A 17,168-nucleotide genomic window follows, 5' to 3' on the forward strand; every position below is an offset into this window, starting at 1 on the left:
TTGGGGTGGCTGAATCATTGAAGACTCAGTTAACCAGGGAACACACCTTAGACTCAATTGATTTACCGTTCAACATTGATGGTATACCAATAACCAAGAGTTCTGGAAGTCAGTTTTGGCCTATCTTGGCTTCTGTTACTAATTTCATCGGTGATCCTTTCCTTGTCGGCATATACTGGGGTTTAGTTAAGCCAGTATCTGTGGAAGATTATCTCGGCCCCCTCATCAATGAACTTGTTGTGCTTATGAATGAGGGCATGATTTTCGATGGTAGAAGAGTGAAAGTGAATGTGACTTCTTTTATATGTGATGCACCTGCCCGTGCTTTCCTGCTCCAGATAAAAGGTCATAACTCTTATTATCCATGCCATCGATGTTATGTGAAGGGAGAAAGGATTGAAGGTAGGATGGTTTTCTTGACGTCGGACAGTGAGCTAAGGAATGATGACACATTCCGAAAGTTGGAGGATGAGGACCACCATGCAGGACAGTCCCCATTGTGTCACCTCAGAGCTTTTGACATTGTACAAAATGTGCCATTTGAGTACATGCATTTAATTTGTTTGGGTGTTACTAAAAAAATGCTAACGTGCTTAACTCAGGGTGCAAGTGTGGCAAAGCTGAGAGCAAGAACGAGGATAGCCATAGACAATGAGTTAGTTCGTGTAGCGAAGTTTACTCCCCATTGCTTTCATCGTAAACCACGGCCATTAAGTGAGCTGTTACGCTGGAAAGCAGCAGAGCTCCGCTACATCACTCTATATTTAATTCCATTGATTGCCCGCTTTTTCCCTAATGAAGTAGCACAAAAGCATATCATGTCATACTTCAATGCCCTCAGAATACTGGCTTGTGGCTCTCTGTGCATAAGTGAGAGATTTTTGAGCTATGCCGACACCTTACTGAGGTACTTTGTGCAAGTGTTTCCTACAGTTTATGGGCAAGCTTATTGCTCATATAATGTTCATTGTTTGTTACATGTGGTTGCAGATGTAAGGAAATTTGGTGCCATGGACTCTTACAGTGCATTTAAGTATGAAAATTACCTCCAGGTGTTGAAGAAGAAAATCTCACATGCTCGTCTTCCCCTGCAAACAGTTCTGCGTAGGATTATTGAGGAAAGGCAACATACATTGAAGCGTGACAGTGTTGGTGGTGACTTCAAAGTTAAGGGTGGTGGCAGTAAGTCTGCAAGCTATGAGGAAAGCTACCGCTATGTTCAAACCAAGGTTGGGAGGTTAAATGTCAAAAGTCCCGACAACTGTGTTAAAACAGTAAGTGGTGATGTAGGGCTATTAAATGGTATATATTGCGAAGCTGGTGTCCGTAGCTTCATATTTAAAAAGTTCTTGTCTGTGGGATCCTATTTTGACTCCCCATCTCCATCAATTGATGTTGGGGTCATGCTTGCAAGCAACTTGTGTGATGTGGAGGTCCTACTTCGTGAAGAAGACTTTGAATGCAAAGTGGTCAACATTCCCATTGAGGACTCTCGGCACTACATTGCTACAGTATTGCACCAAATTTGAAACATGGTACTACAATAAACATGTTTGGATTTGAATTTTCGGCTTTCGAGAATAATATATTGATGAATATACATCTTTTACAGGAATGGAGTGGGTAGTTGTGGAGTTCACTCAGACGAGGGAGTGCAAGGCAGTGCCAGTTTCCTGGGTTGTACCTGGGGTAGAGGAGGATATATGTTTCTATCCTCCAGACAGTACTTCATATAAGATGATGACTTCCTAGCTAAGGACTGGGGAAGAGCCAACGGACACTTGGGAGACACACATTTGTCGAGTGTTCGAAAAATCTCGAACAGGTATTTATATTTGATGAAAGGTAGTCTTTCAAGGTTTATTGAACATGAAAGTCAGTAGTAAACTTAGTGGTAAAAGAACTATTTGTTCATTCTTTTCAGGAAAATATGAGCTAGCAACACAGCTAGAAAAGGAATGTATGGAGTCATCGGAGATTGATGCCTCCAAACCTTTGGGAAGGGGTTTACGCGGAAAGAGGCGCCCAGAGAAAATCGTTGGGCATGTGGAGACTTTGCCATCTCTACATGCGATGGCTAATTCATGTAATGTTTGATGTTTTATTCAGCTCTGTAGTGATATTGTCTATTGCTATAATTATTGTGGATGAATCAGTCGGTGTGCATTTTAAAACTATTTCCTGGTTTATTTTACCTTGATAGCTTATAGCAGTTCTGATGAGGATGTTCGTGGTGCATCGTGTAGGATACAGTCTCCTCCTCCATTGCCGTCTGAGGTACCTCGGCGTGAAAAGGGAAATATAGTACGGCCTAATATCCCTAGTGCTGGTAAAGTTTAGTCATATCTTTCAAAGTGACTAATGGATTGTCTGGACAGAGCTATGAACATAATTTACTAATTTTCAATTTTTCTTTGGTTGATTCAGACATAGATAACTCAGGCACCACCTCCAAATTTTCTTGGGAAGGAAGCAAGATCTGTCACCAATAGATGTGACTTAGAATTGGTTGGGGAGACAAGTGATAAGTGTTTTGAGTCCTGATGAATAATTTGAATGATGTACCATTGGTATTGAGGTAAAGTGTGATTGTTCATGGCCATAGCATTTTGGGAAAGTAAAATATTTCTTAAATTTTGGTTTCTTATTGTTATCCACCAATAATTGTTGACTTGGTAATTTTGGTTACATACGTTATTGCTGCCACTTCTCTTAACCACAAAGCTGGAAATATTCATTAATTTTATTGTATGTTTTTAGTTGTCATGTGCTGAACATTTGAAGGTTATTAGTACCTTAACGCAATTGGTGATACATTAAATATCATAAATTAAACACAGCAAATTTCCTAATACTTACAATTGCCTTAGTTATACTTTGGGTGCAGTAAGACTCAACGAATTGTGATTTAACATTGAGCATCTGAAGCTTTGTCTACCTATATCATGGTGTTTTTATTAACCCATTAATGCCCAGAAGATTTTTTTCTAAAAATTTTACTTTTTTTGCTTAAATTATGATTAGGCATCATACCTGATGCGGGAAAATATATTTTAAAAAATCTCTAACATTTGCATAGTACTTAATCCTACACGTATCTTAAGATACATCTGGGCACTTAAGGGGTCAAAAATGCACATTATCATTTAATTGTGTTTATGCACGTTTTTGCTATATAATTCATTACCCATGCCTTCATCAGTAGTTTTTAATACTTGAATTAGAATTATTATGCATCAAAGAATATAATTTTGAGTATTATTATAGTATTATAACGTGAACAATTTACATTTGCATTTTGAAATGTTACAGCAGTTTGATATTGTATCCGAGTTTTTTATACTGTATCCATCCCTGTACAACTGATACATGCAAGTCTCATCTGAAATATTTGAACCACCATTTTTATTCCTAATTGTTGTCCGGTAATTTGCCAGGAATTGATCACACAGATCCACTCCACCCATGTGAGAATTGTAGTCCGCGATCGCCGCTGGCATTTCGGAAACAGAATAACAAACAGGAGTTTTCATTTTTTTATGTATGCTAATAGTAATCAATTCTGATATGAATAAGTTGTCAGCAAATATGTTTGTACCTGGTGGTAATTTTCACTCATCCACTAGTCCTAAAAGTACATCTCCTTGACCAAGATCTGTTCTCTGAAGGTTGGCTACAGCATGATAAAGGTTGACTTGATTCGAAAATACACCATAATTTTTGCCATAATCTTACTCGTTTCCCTCTAATACATTGCTTGCAGCCATATCTACCATAGTAGAGGTTGGATGACTCATCCACCAAACAGTATTCTCCAGCGCTTACAATTTTGAAAGTCTAGTTCAAAACCTCAAACTAAGGTTGAACTTTATATTGCCTATCCTTGCCATCATTCTTCCCATTATAATAATTATCTGCCAGATGCAGAAACCTTAACATTTCTTCAAACCTGTTCCTTCGCATTGACTGAGAAACTATTGCGATGGTGCAGTCTGGAGATGACCTCCGATAAAGCCATCAACTAAGTAGACGGTGACCAGAGAGAAGCAATATTCCAAACACTTCATAAATCACTTCGATTTGTACGTACTAAGAATGTACTAACATTTTTTAACAATTGTTCATAAAATTTGTCTTGAATTTTATCTGCTGACAGCACTGATGTTAGAGCTATTTCAGATTTGTTTCACCTCTGTTCCATCACTAAGGTACGTCTTCTCTTCTCAGCGGTAAATGGGAGCCCCTATGCTGTTTTCTTGACTTATATAGCAAGCGGTGTGCAACAAAAGTAACAAAAAAGTATTTACAGAAGAGACGGTTGAAAAGTCTCTAAAGCGCAGATTCCTCCTTATGTCAGGTATATCTATCCGAGACTCGAATTTGAATACAAAGTACAGAGTTTTTGGAGATGGAGCGTAGTAGAAAGTTTCTTTATCAATGTTCACCAAAGTTGCTTATTTCGTGCACTGATTTCCTGCTTGCAAATTGGATATTATTGCCAGGGGAAAGTTGAACGAGGAACAAAGTAATCAATCCATTCCACCGTCGGCGATACAGAATACAAATAATGCCATGACAGTGGCAGATACATATGGGGGACGAAGGGGAGCGCGCCCCCCTCTTACGTGGCCGCCCACATTGCCAAACAGGGCAGAACTACAATTGTAACTCTTTCATATCATAAGATGGCATTGCCTTGTATATAAAATAATTATATAATATATATAATAATAATGCCTTGTTTATAATCATTTTAAATAAAACTTTCCTAAACTTCGCACGTGACTTGATTATTTTTCATTACGATACAAGTAAAGATAGCTCAAGATATCTTTTGTGCCCCCCTTGAATTCTTTTCTGTATCCGCTACTGTGCCAGGATAGGCAACTTGATATTGCGAGTTTTTGCATTTCCAGAAATCCAATACTGACTCATTTTCTGCTTCCAATGAAGGTACTTTATCACAATTCAAATGAGGATGCACAGCAATTCTGAGAAAATTCCTGTTTTGCTGTATTTACCTAATTGTTTAATATTATACTTCATGAAATGGCAGGAATATAAAACTGTCTTCGATCCATCACATAATTAGGTTTATAAAATTATTGCTTATTCATCTAATCAATAAATAGAATGAAACATACCTATAAGTCAAAACTTGAATTTTTAGTACCACAAGTGCCCAGACGTATCTTTAGATACGTCAAAACTTTACTGATTAGTTTTGTGATGAGCTTGAAAGAAAAACGAATATCTTAAAAAAGGTAATATTCCTTATACATTTAAAATAAAACAGGTAAAAACTGGATTCAGATAACTCAATGGTTTATGTGAAAATTTAATTTTCACATAAACCATTGCGTAGCGATTTCTGAGTAGTTCATGACCAGCCATGTGTAAGTAAGCATAAAAATTGCAAATATTGGCTTAAATAATCCAAATCACTTGTATACCATTTGAAGACTTTATTTTGTCGTATTACGTAAAGAAATCGCATAAACAACAAACCACAGAGTATTTAGGAATTTTTAAAGTGTGACGTATCTAAAGATACGTCTGGGCATTAATGGGTTAATGCTAATTGAGAGAAAATTTATAGCCTTGTTTTCTTTGCAGGAGTGTCATGCAAATCAAATCACTGTGTGGCGTCAGTGTCTGCTCTCCAGAAATCTATAGAGCAGTTGCCAGGTAAATGTTTCTTTCACCATGACTTTTATTGTTGATTTTCATATTTATAGTTTTGGAATTCCTTTGTTGTAGAAAAACTAATGATTAGAGAGGTGGTGTGGGAAAGGAGGCACATGAGGCTGGAGGAAAAAATTAATGCCCTCACCAGTATGGCGGAAACAGGGAATAAGGTGCTAATCAATCTGAGCAGTAGTGAAGAGGCGCCTTCCTTCATAGAGAAGTTCCCCTTGTCCTCAATTGAGGAATTTGAAGAATTGGAGGAGCAGCTTCAGAGTAATTACTCTTTACATAAAGCATTGGAGAGTAACACATATGGCTATTTACTTAGAATACCCATGATTTTGAAGGTGCACCATTCAAAGTGGTCTTTGAAGCATCCTCTCTACAGATTTCCTTCATCTGTCAAGAGTTTTAACTTTTATGAAAACTCTTCCTTCTCAGGTGAAAGAACTTGCTCGTTGCTCCAGGGAGGAAGATGCGTCCTTTGTTTATAAACTTCTGTACTTTCTCCTGAAGGATTCTGTGGCCAAAGAGTACAGCCTTACAGGAAAAGTAGGAGCTGACGGGGTGATGAAAAAAAGGTTTTGTGATACCAAATTGCACAAAGCAATACTAGGTACATCTATCCTCTTGCCATTTATTCCTTCCTTCATTAAATTGATCTCGTACTCATAGCATATTTTGTATCCATTGGTGTTATATGTATGTTCTTCCATATTTCTTCAGATGCTGGTAAGAAACCTGCTCTGGCACATGTGGGTGTAGACAAGATAAATAAGAAGATCGGAGAGTGGTTCCGTCAAACTGGCACCAGGATGAGGAGATCCCTGGGACGGACTGAATGCTTCGATTTTATAATATCATAATGTTATTTTGGTTTTCAAATTACTTACTTCACATAGAATTTGTTCACTATACACTTCCATTTCAAGGTATGCATAACAACATGGCTGTTTGCTGTTCAATGTAAATTTCCCCCAGGGGTACTATCACTTGATCATGTGAGAGAGGATTAGAATGTATTCGTAACCTTAATTCTGTGTGCTTAATTTGTTGCACTTGTGTTGCAGTTTTGTTCCATTGCTATCGATTCTGCTGATGCTTCCTGCATGCACTACTTTACATGTAGTCTGCATTATAATTTTAAACCGCCTATTGATGAGAGCATACAGACTGCCCATATACATAATGTCCCATACAAAAAAATCTGTGCTGTGGCTGTACTAAAGCTGCACTGTAACTATGCTAAAAGGGCTGTACTGTGACTACTTAAACTGCACTTGAATTGAAACATCACAGTACAGTTACAGCACGGTCAGAGTGCAGTTGCCATAGCACAGTAACAGTGGAGTTGTCATAGCACAGTCACAGTGGAGTTACCATAGCGAAGTCACAGTGGAGTTGTCATAGCACAGTCAGACCCTGTCGATTTCTGTAACAATAATGTCTGTTCGTTGTCTGTTCAGTTGGCTGTTCGTATCCTGTTCCTAGACCAAGAGAGAACAGGCAGGCGACTGTTCATAGAATGTAAATTGGAACGCCTTCTCTGTTCCTTGTCTGTTAGAAAAGGGTTACTTGTCTGTTCTCTCCCTGTTAAGGAAGCAGCATTCTCTGTTCCTTACTTGTTGGAAAACAGCCAGTGAACAGGTAGGGGACTGTGCGCTGTCAGTTTGTTGCCTGTTTTTAGGCTGTTAGTTCCCTGTTCCTTGACCAAGAGAGAACAGGCAGGCAACTGTTTGTAGAATGTAAATTGGAACGCCTTCTCTGTTCCTTGTCTGTTAGAAAAGGGTTACTTGTCTGTTCTCTCCCTGTTAAGGAAGCAGCACTCTCTGTTCCTTACTTGTTGGAACACAGCCAGTGAACAGGTGGGGGACTGTGCACTGTCAATTCATTGCCTGTTTTTTAGGCTGTTAGTTCCCTGTTCCTTGACCAAGAGAGAACAGGCAGGCAACTGTTCGTAGAATGTAAATTGGAATGCCTTGTCTGTTCTCTCCCTGGCCACATAATTTATTACTAGACGGTTCTTACCTTGTAATATTCTTTTACCTTTTTGCTTGCTGATGGTGTATATGCTGTTCATAGCCCGTTCTCAAGGCGTTATGTAACAAGTGCTCTAGCTGAGAGTTGTTTGTTCAAGTTCGTTGGTCTACTATAGCTGGCCAAAATATGCAGAAATGAAACTACGAACTTACCACTCCTTTGAGATTATTTAACACTGGAGTATTAAGCACTTATTGATCAACTAATCATTTTTTACCCCAGCAAAAAATACTTCAAGACAGTGACACAAAAACTAGTACAAATCTCTACTCAAATTCCTCTTCAACATGATTAAACCATGAAAATTATGCTTATACTCTCATTATTCCAGGATGCAATGTTTTCTCCTTTTAAAAGACAACATATTTTGCAGCATTAAATCTTACTAAAGGAGCCCAGCTAATAATCATGTGATACGACGTCCATCTTGATAACCGGCAAGTATTTTTACCTCACAGACACACCATGTTTAGGTTAAGGTGGTGACCAAAAAGAAAAGGTCTTGGATTCTGATGCAATCAAAACACTTAAACTGAAGATAAAAAATTGATTATTTAATTCCATAGTAAAATTGTTTTAACATAAAAAATTCATTCCACCTGTTGGTGGCGGTAAGACAGGGGACGTTGGTGGTGGTAAGACAGGGGACTTTGGTGGCGGTAAAACAGGGGACGTTGGTGGAGGTGAGACAGGGGACCCTACTGGGGAATGGTCTCTGAAACTGCCTCTTTCACTGCCTTGGTCCTCACAGGCCCTTGCCTGCTTATCTGAAGGGGCCTCAGCCTGCCCCAGTAAATCATTTGCAGTCCTCTTGGCCTGCCTCACTACCTGGCGCTCCTCAAATTTAGCTCTTGCCTTGGGAGACACCATTGCCAAAACTTCATTCGGACGGCGCCCCTCTGCTACTGCTGCCTTAATTCTGGCATCGATGCCTCTTTTCGGTCCCATGTTGGTGGCACACTCCGCCAACTTGCGAGGCAAGTCTGCCACCAGCTCCACCACTTTGGAAGGGCTGTACTTCCTCTCTCCTCCTTCTCCTTTGCAGCCTTCCAGCCATTCCGTATGAAAATCTGTGTAAAGATAATTCATCATTAGATTTATTGTCCTAATAACATAAGCCTGATTGTAATCAGTTTGATTTCACTGTCTTACCTTGGGCAGCAAATAAAAACTTTCTTGAGAACTTTTCCGTATTTGCAGTTTTACGCACCCTCATTTTATGAGGCTCAGCATAACAGCCTGTTAAGAGGGCATTATGCCACAAACTCAGGTTGCCTGGATTGCACTTCAGCAATTTATAGCTTCCCCCACTGCACCAGACGTCCCCAATTAGAACCTATAGTAGAAAAGGAAAACATTAAGGAAACCATAGTTTTAAATACCATAATGAAATAACGTATTGAAAGAGGCTTTCACCTTGGAAGACTCAGCACCATCCAATGCAAGGTTGCTGTCAGAGCTGGCCTCACTTGAGCTACTACCACGGTCGGCTGTAAGAAGATGAAAGAATGCATATAATTGAGTGAAAATTATCACCTGTAAGAAGATAAGTGACTACATTTAAATGAATCATAAGTATCACAAATTGACAAGAATCAATCTCACTAATCTACAGCACTCTCCTAAGTGGAAAAGAGTGCCACAAGGCAACAAGCACACGTTTAACTGCAAAGAGAGGAAATAATTTACATGGTTCAACATATCAGCGAGAGAAATTCTTAGATGGTGGGCAAAATCTAGCATGATTAATGGTGATTTGACCTGGAATAACCCTTTTGCAGAGAAGGTTACATACTTACTAGGGAATAATTGATCAAAATGGCAATGTATGAAATATCCTGATTCCATAAATGAAGACTAAATATGGAATAAAATTTAGTAGCCTTCAAAACATGATTAGCAAGAACTAGATTTTTTCATAACAATGACACATGCCAACGAGTTAAATGTATCAATGGACTAGTTCACAGAAACATAGCAAGGAAATTAAAGTATTCTATTACCATGACTTTCCTCTCATTTACCCTAATGGTACTCTTCTGAGCCCAAAACTCAAACAATTAGTGAGGTAGGGTGGAAAGCAAGTCCCGCACATGTTATTAAGGAAAGGCACTTACATAGGAGGGGGCTCATCCTAGCACAAACGGCACCGGCTATTTCCTCCGCAAGGCTTTCGCGAAGGGCTTCCATTTTAGAACTTATCATGGCCTCCACTCTCTCAAAAAATAACTCGTCATCCTTAGCTGTTCGTAACTCCTCCTCCCTCAGCTTTGACGAATCCCTCTCCTTCCTTAATTCACCCTCCAAAACCTTAACACGCTCCTGGAGCCTTACCAATTCTTCTTTCCCGTTTAAACCCTTTTTGGAAGACCCACTACTTTCGGCGTCACCTACACCTTCTCGCATGGAGAAAAAACCATCTTCCGATAGCTTCTCAAGGGAAAGCTTATTATTTTTCCACCGCAGCGCCGACTTATGTTTCTGCAAAAATATTTTTTTAAATGAAAAAAATTTATTTCGTTATGGTTTTTAAAAATCACGCTTAAGTAATAAATACAGTTAAAAGTAAATTCAATCCTACAGTTTCGCATAGTAAAATGCACTTACTTTCACCATTCTGGCATCCTGCAATTCTTTGGAGGCATTGAAGAGCTCATCTTCCGTTCCGGACGTCAAAGGGTCTCCGGATACTACCTCAGACCTCATCACGGGCCAGTTTACACGCTTCGAATCCCTCAATTCTGATTTAGAACCTGAAATCAATTACGATAATAATGAAATCCACTAATCTCTAATTCACCATGAAATATTATCTCACATGAAAGTGAACACATGAAAACAGGATGGGCCTGTATGATATTATAACCTTACCTGCTATCCTTCCGATCCTAGCATAGTAGGAATGCTTCCGATCGTCAGCACTGCCCGTAGCTGTTCTGACGCTGTACCATTTTCCAGCTTCGAAGTCGGCACAACTTTTTGGGAGGAAAGGGGTTCTTGCATACCCTTTGCTATGGTCCACATCCGAAATATCCACAACGGGCACATCTTCCACCTTTCCATCCTTGTACTTCACGGTGGCGTACATTAATTTATATGGAACATCGGCCATCTTTCACTAGACGCAGTATCTAAACCCAAAGAGCGATAAATGTTGCAGCTACAGCTATATGACTCTATGGTGACAACAAAATCAGTGCTAATGGCGTCATGCAGCATGAGGTCACAAGCGTCACAAGAATATGCGCGGGATTAAGCCAAGTGCATTTTGGGAGTAAAGATGAAAGCTTATGAATTACAAAAAAGTAATAATAAATTTGGAGAGATTAAATTTCAGTAGTACGTTTCGTTATTTACCATTGGATTTGTCTTAATTTTCTACGTCCCTTATAAATTAACTTTTGGCAATGTACCTGTGTCACAGAAAATTTTTCATACAGATAAATTATCAACGTTATCTTTTATACCTATTCCACATGTCATACTTGTTTAATTAAAAATTGAGTTATGATCAATTCATTTTTGGTATACTTTGTTTACATTATATAATATATATAGTGAGTAAATTTCGATTGCAAATATCAAGAGCTAAATTCATCCTTTCAATTCTTAATATTACCACCATTTACTCTATTCTCATGACTTCCTTTTTTATTACAGATAGTAACCCCTGCCCCTTTTCAGCAAAAAATATCATGACCACATTACTGTTGTTGCACTTTGTTTACAACTACAACAATTTCTAAACTGCAATGGCAGCAAATCCACAGAAGTAAAAAAAATATGAAATTAATTATATTTCAACATCCGTAGGCGGATCACCGTTAGTCCGTGTATATTATTGTACGCTAAACAACATCAATACTTGCATAAAATGAGCATGGATGCAAGCATAACTATCGCTAGGGCGCCATAAATCTTATCCCACCAGATAACAGAAGCTACCATTATAATTTCACTGTCATTAAGTCCTAAAACTAGAGTAGGATGCACATTAACACTTTCACCATGATCATAAAAACATTAATTCACTGCACAACTGTATCTAATAGGAATGAAACAATACAAGTTTTCAATTCGTGGTGGAGCGATATTTTTCCTCCTCTTTCTGTACTGACACAAAATTCTTCACTAAATATCTAAAGCCATCAATTAATTGCAAAGCGAGCTACGAAACCACCGAGGTTATACAATTGTAATTAAGTACAATAACACAATTAGTAAAAACTGATGGAACTATGCCTCCACGGCAACATGGCATGATATTATCTCGGTATTATGTGAAAAACATGAACCATTGATTTCCCGCGAAGATAAAAATAAAAATTTCCGTAATTAAATATCGGATGCTTTGCCATATCCTCTTTAAATACGAGAGAAAGGGCATGCATGGAAGAGTAAACAAAGCCGCCATTGCAGATACTGCAGTATTTCCGCTATCTATTTGCACCGCTAATTTATTCTTGGCGAATAACACATATTTTCAAATAAAAAACGAGGTCACTGAGATCTAAAACCACGAAAAAATTACCAAATTAACGATAACAGAGCCATAAAACTAACATCGGTAACCCACCGCATTTTGAGTACTTACCACTGCTTTGAAAAAACTTTTATTTTCAGCTCAGCATTCCTTCCTGGTTTTCCTGTAACTTGTAGAATTATTAGACACATATCAAAAGCGCGATGCACGAACCATCTTCAAATTTAATAGCTTTTTAGCAACATAACACATCTTCCAAGTGATGAGCTTCGCTGGTTCACCATTGAAATGAATGTAACAGCAACGCGATACTGGGCGCGCGACAGGCTCGCAGCGCCACTCTGTAACGAACTAAAAAAATTGAATAACGTGGGAGGATTTTGGGGCCAGCCAACCAGCGGCGTAACAGCCGAGTTGGAGGGGGCTGGTAAATTTTTAGAATATTCTTCTTGAATATTTCTCATATTCTAACAAAAGAAAGTCACAAGCGCACAGGCAAGGGTGAGAACGCCAAACAGTTTTTGTTACAGTTTTTGAAATAGTAGTGGGCGGATGTTGAAGTTGGTATGGTTTAAACATCGTCGTTCCCCACCTTGTGCTATTGGCATTTATTTGCGTTCATAAATTTGCTGTTAAATATATGTATATATATATTTATACATATTACGATCCCGAGGTACAACTGACGACAAGGTCAGCACAACTTTAGCTTGATAGTGAAAAAAATGCCGAAATACCGGCTGTATTTGCTAAATGGAGGGAAAGTCCCGAGAACTACGCTTTACAACAGAAGAAAAGTTCAGCAGCGGAGAGCAGCGCTTCAAGAGGTGAGTTTCTTGTAATTGATGTTTTGTTTTACACTGCCAAGGCAAATTAGACAAAGGAGAAAAAATTAACGCCTCAAGTTCTTTTTTCTTGTATAGGGAGTGAACCTCCAGAGACGAGGTACCAGGAATTCTACTGATTATGAAAATGGGGCCCTGGAAGATGAATACAATGTAAGTGAATACAAAGAAGCTTATTGTGGGCATGTACGGTTATGGCAGAGAGATTAAAGTAGAGTTGTTTTCACTCTTATGACTTTTTGCCTCTTCCAAAACATTTCTCTGCAGCTGAAGTAAATGGCTGACTTCATTGTAGTAAAGCGTTAAAAACTTAATGTTGCCTTTATTTATAGCATTTAAAGTTTATTTTGAGGTTAGATTACTTAGGTATATGACTTACAAGTAAGTAAAATTACCAATACTTTCCCTTGCCTCGTTTTTAACAACCTGTGGTACTGAATTGCAAATCAGAGGGGCCTATTCATCTCAAATCAGGCAGATATTGCAGAATCATATCTGGTGACCATCACCGATTTCTTTGAAAGTTATTTAAGTGAAAGGGCCATTTCAATATTGCGTTCGGGACATTTGTACTGTTTTTTCAACTCAACATCAAAATGTTATTTTCTACTAATAATTTTTGTTTTTTGTTGAAAGGGTTATTTACTGTTATGTGTTGGCCTAAACCATTTTTCAAGATATAGTTTTTGCTTTAACCATTTGTTGTTACTGTTGCTAGTTAAAGAAGTGCCCGTTATGTACAGGACAAGCCGGGTCAACCACTTGTTTGGCTCATGTTATGAAAAGTGGTATTTCAAATACATTTATCAGAAGGTTGATAGCAAATTTCAATATTAAAAGTGAGTATTTTTATAAGCATTATTGTCTTGATCACTTAACTTTTATTAGCTGAGGTTAATTATGATACTAATAAGGTTTGCAAATATTACAAGTTTCCTAAAATATTGGAGGAAGAGTTCTCGGGTTTCCAGCCGGGTCCAATGGTTTTTCTGCACCGACGTTTCGAAGGCTCAGACTTAGCCTTCGAAACGTCGATGCTGATAAACCCTTGGACCCGGCTGGAAACCCGAGAACTCTTCCTCCAATCTATTCACCGGGAAAACCTTAGATCCTTCATTCCTAAAATATTGTTACCATAGTATTTATGGAAAAGACAACAAGAAATATTGAACAGAGTTCATATTTTTAGATCTTTAACCCATCAGCGCCCAAAGTTTTTTTTTAAATTCACACATATTTCACTTTTAAAAAATATTATACATAGAACTTAACACAAAGAACGCAATTCAAACTGACTGAATAATGGAGGAAACCTTTAACTAAGTATGTGAACCGACGACGATTGGGACATAAAAAAAATTGAATGTTAGGGTATCTTTAAATGTATGTACGGGTATATTAACACCCAATGAAGTCATTCATGGTGGGATATTGAATACTGTGTCTTTATACCTGAATTTATAAGTTGGAGTTGTAAATTGGACAAGCATTATGCCACAAACTACAACCTGAGAAACTTCAATTCTGGGGAGTACATTCAGAAATGTGGGTCAAACCACACATGCATACAAGCTGTGACACTAACAAATTTATATTTATGCAGAGTATATAAGAGAAATTTAAAAGAAAATAAAAGGTGGCCTTTTTAAATAATACTTTGTTAAATAATCACTCATTTTTACTAAACAAGTCCTATTTGTACATTATTATTTAAAATTACTTGAAAGTTATGTCTTAATGTGAATTAATGCATATTCTTCTAAATGAAACAATAATCAGCATTTATGTGATTTTTCATTTTTTACTGTGACGCCTAACTTATCAACATTCAAGGGATAATAACTCTGTAACGGTTCGGTTTTGAGCTGACATAAAGTGATCATTATTCATTGTAAGGATACTGCTTTCATATAAGTATATAACTTTCGGAGAAATTGGTGATGGTCACCTGACACCCCTCTGCCTGATTTGAAGTGAAATCCCCCAGAGATTAAAGAAGACTGCTTCAGTGCTAAGTGTAATGATGAGCCATGACTGTGGTAGACATCATCCAATGATGCTGATAGTGTGTTGCTTATTTTCACTTTCTCATGCACAGGTAGGAGACTCCGAAAGATCCAGTTGCTCTTATGTCTCTTACGATGGCTCAACATCCTCGAGTAACTCTGATTGTGATGTTCCTTCAACGGCAGTTAGGGAAGTAAGTGTCTCACTTTCCTTCTGTAAATCTGACTATTTTGGGGGTTAACTTTTCACCAAATTGATTACCAATATTTCATGTCATAATGAAATGGTTATTATATGTTTCACAGCTGATAATTTTATTTCTTAGATTTTTCAGGGACAGAGGAGGAGAAAGAAGCGAAAGTCATACAAGGAGCCTCCTTGTCAGTATAGAAAGGACATTTCTCAGCCCGATACTTCAGAAGAATGTTCTGGTGGCATTTCTTCTGATGGATCCTATTCTTACTCTTCACAAGGTTCGCAAGGCTTGAACCATTCCTGGTCATCGGTATCTGCACCACCAACACCCCTTGGAATGCAATCCACCTTGTCACCCTGCCACTCTCCAACTAACGTTGAATCTCAGAACCCCCGCAGTGTTCCCCCCGAAAGTGATGATGATGACCCATTCAATAAACAGTACTTTGAAAAGTTATGCCCATGCACTGATGTAACTGCTGGAGATGTCATTTTTATGACTTTAGCTTTGGGTTGTAGGCATGGATTAACTTGGGCAGCCCAGAATGACATTCTGAGAGCTTTCCAGTCAATTTCTGGTAAGAGATTTCCACAGAAAATCCAATCTGTTCAAGAATTTTGAGAATTATGAAGGAAATGTTAAATTTCATATGTTTTGCCATGTATGTGATAAATATTTAGGGCCCAGAGATGAATTGCTAGATGGAAATTGTTCTAATGAGGAGTGTAAGGCAAATTTAAAAATGAAAAGTTCCCAGAACTATTTTTTATCACTTTCTATGAAGTCGCAATTGCTCTCATATCTGAAGGACAAAAACTTCATAGAAATGGTTCTGAAATATAGGTTTCAGAAGCCAACCTGTGATGGAGTATACTCAGACATTTATGGTGGATGTGTGTACAGGAAATATTTTGATAATGGAGGAATATTGTCCAACCCATACAACTTCTCTTATTCTTATTTCCTTGATGGCTTGGCATATGGAGATTCATCTACTCAAAGTGTTTGGCATATATATGTCACTATCAATGAATTGCCTTATGGTCAGAGGTCGAAATATTTAATATTAGCTGGCCTTTATGTAGGAAAAAAGGAGCCCAATTTCAAAAACATTTTGGAACCATTTGTGACTGAGGCCAATGAGCAAAGTGAACACGGAGTCCAATGGCTCCAAGATGGTGAGCCTGTGACAAGCTGTCTCATACCGCTATGCTGCATAGCAGATTCTGGGGCTCGGCACAAAATACTCAACATGAAAAAGTTTAATGCTTATCATGGCTGTACTTTTTGTTACAAACGGGCTGAAAATACGAGAAAGGGGATTCGATACCCCATTGGCAAGATTGCACCTTTGAGATCAAATGAGAGCATCCGTGGGGATTTAAAAGAAGTTCTTGAACGTATGAATTTGCCTGGGGTCAAAGACAAGTCTTACAGAGGTGTCAACGGTTTGACTCCTCTCATGCATTTGAGTAATTTTAATTTTGAATGTAGTGTTGTTGTGGACTATATGCACAACATTCTACTTGGGACAACAAAGCACCACATGGAATTGCTTCTGGCCTCAGAACGGAAAGATAAATTTTGGGTTGGCATGAACGACAGAATGGGAATGGAGCACTTAAAGTGCATCATTGATAAAAGGATTTCCAGATTGCAGTCCAACTCCTCAGTGATTAGGGACCCTCGCCCTCTGACTGATATTGCAACATGGCGAGCGAGTAAATGGAGGGCCTGGCTACTCTTTTACATGTTTCCTAGCCTGTAAGATCTGTTAAAAGAAAAGCATTTAAGTCATCTGGCTATGCTAGGCAGTAGCACATACATTCTTTTAAAGAAATCAATAACATCGGAAGAAATTAATGCAGCCCACAAGTTATTGATGCTTTACACCTTCTATTTCCAGAAG

At 38.3% G+C, this 17,168-nt stretch overlaps 2 protein-coding genes and 1 long non-coding RNA gene across 3 annotated transcripts; 2 read left to right on the forward strand and 1 right to left on the reverse strand.

Annotated features, from left to right (window-relative positions):
- Positions 1-1,456: 1,456 nt before the first annotated feature.
- On the forward strand, positions 1,457-2,013 carry LOC124172594. Its single transcript, XR_006868202.1, has 3 exons — positions 1,457-1,535; positions 1,613-1,825; positions 1,925-2,013. It is a non-coding gene; the product is annotated as an uncharacterized LOC124172594 (long non-coding RNA).
- A 6,248-nt stretch (positions 2,014-8,261) lies between these two features.
- LOC124172591 lies at positions 8,262-10,203 on the reverse strand. The gene is made up of 3 exons (XM_046552036.1): positions 9,846-10,203; positions 9,145-9,218; positions 8,262-9,064 (listed from the first exon to the last, which is right to left on the reverse strand). Exons 1-3 carry the CDS (start codon positions 10,132-10,134, stop codon positions 8,858-8,860), a joined length of 570 nt encoding a protein of 189 aa, XP_046407992.1. The 5' UTR covers positions 10,135-10,203; the 3' UTR covers positions 8,262-8,857.
- Positions 10,204-12,650: 2,447 nt separating this feature from the next.
- On the forward strand, positions 12,651-15,964 carry LOC124172589. The gene is made up of 4 exons (XM_046552034.1): positions 12,651-13,038; positions 13,135-13,209; positions 15,155-15,256; positions 15,398-15,964. The coding sequence occupies exons 1-4, from the start codon at positions 12,937-12,939 to the stop codon at positions 15,878-15,880; spliced, it is 762 nt and encodes a 253-aa protein (XP_046407990.1). The 5' UTR covers positions 12,651-12,936; the 3' UTR covers positions 15,881-15,964.
- Positions 15,965-17,168: the final 1,204 nt, after the last annotated feature.

The sequence above is a fragment of the Ischnura elegans genome, assembly GCF_921293095.1.
Source record: "Ischnura elegans chromosome 13 unlocalized genomic scaffold, ioIscEleg1.1 SUPER_13_unloc_1, whole genome shotgun sequence".
Classification (NCBI taxonomy): domain Eukaryota; kingdom Metazoa; phylum Arthropoda; class Insecta; order Odonata; family Coenagrionidae; genus Ischnura; species Ischnura elegans.

What these genes read in the sequence shown, in the direction of transcription:
- LOC124172591 (XM_046552036.1), bottom strand. Translation starts at nt 10,134, where the DNA reads ATGCGAGAAGGTGTAGGTGACGCCGAAAGTAGTGGGTCTTCCAAAAAG. An exon ending in TAGGATGAGCCCCCTCCTAT is followed by an intron (nt 9,219 to 9,845) that starts GTAAGTGCCTTT and finishes ATCTTCTTACAG; the next exon opens with CCGACCGTGGTAGTAGCTCA. An exon ending in ATGGTGCTGAGTCTTCCAAG is followed by an intron (nt 9,065 to 9,144) that starts GTGAAAGCCTCT and finishes TTTCTACTATAG; the next exon opens with GTTCTAATTGGGGACGTCTG.
- LOC124172589 (XM_046552034.1), top strand. Translation starts at nt 12,937, where the DNA reads ATGCCGAAATACCGGCTGTATTTGCTAAATGGAGGGAAAGTCCCGAGA. An exon ending in GGAGAGCAGCGCTTCAAGAG is followed by an intron (nt 13,039 to 13,134) that starts GTGAGTTTCTTG and finishes TTTCTTGTATAG; the next exon opens with GGAGTGAACCTCCAGAGACG. An exon ending in CTTCAACGGCAGTTAGGGAA is followed by an intron (nt 15,257 to 15,397) that starts GTAAGTGTCTCA and finishes TAGATTTTTCAG; the next exon opens with GGACAGAGGAGGAGAAAGAA.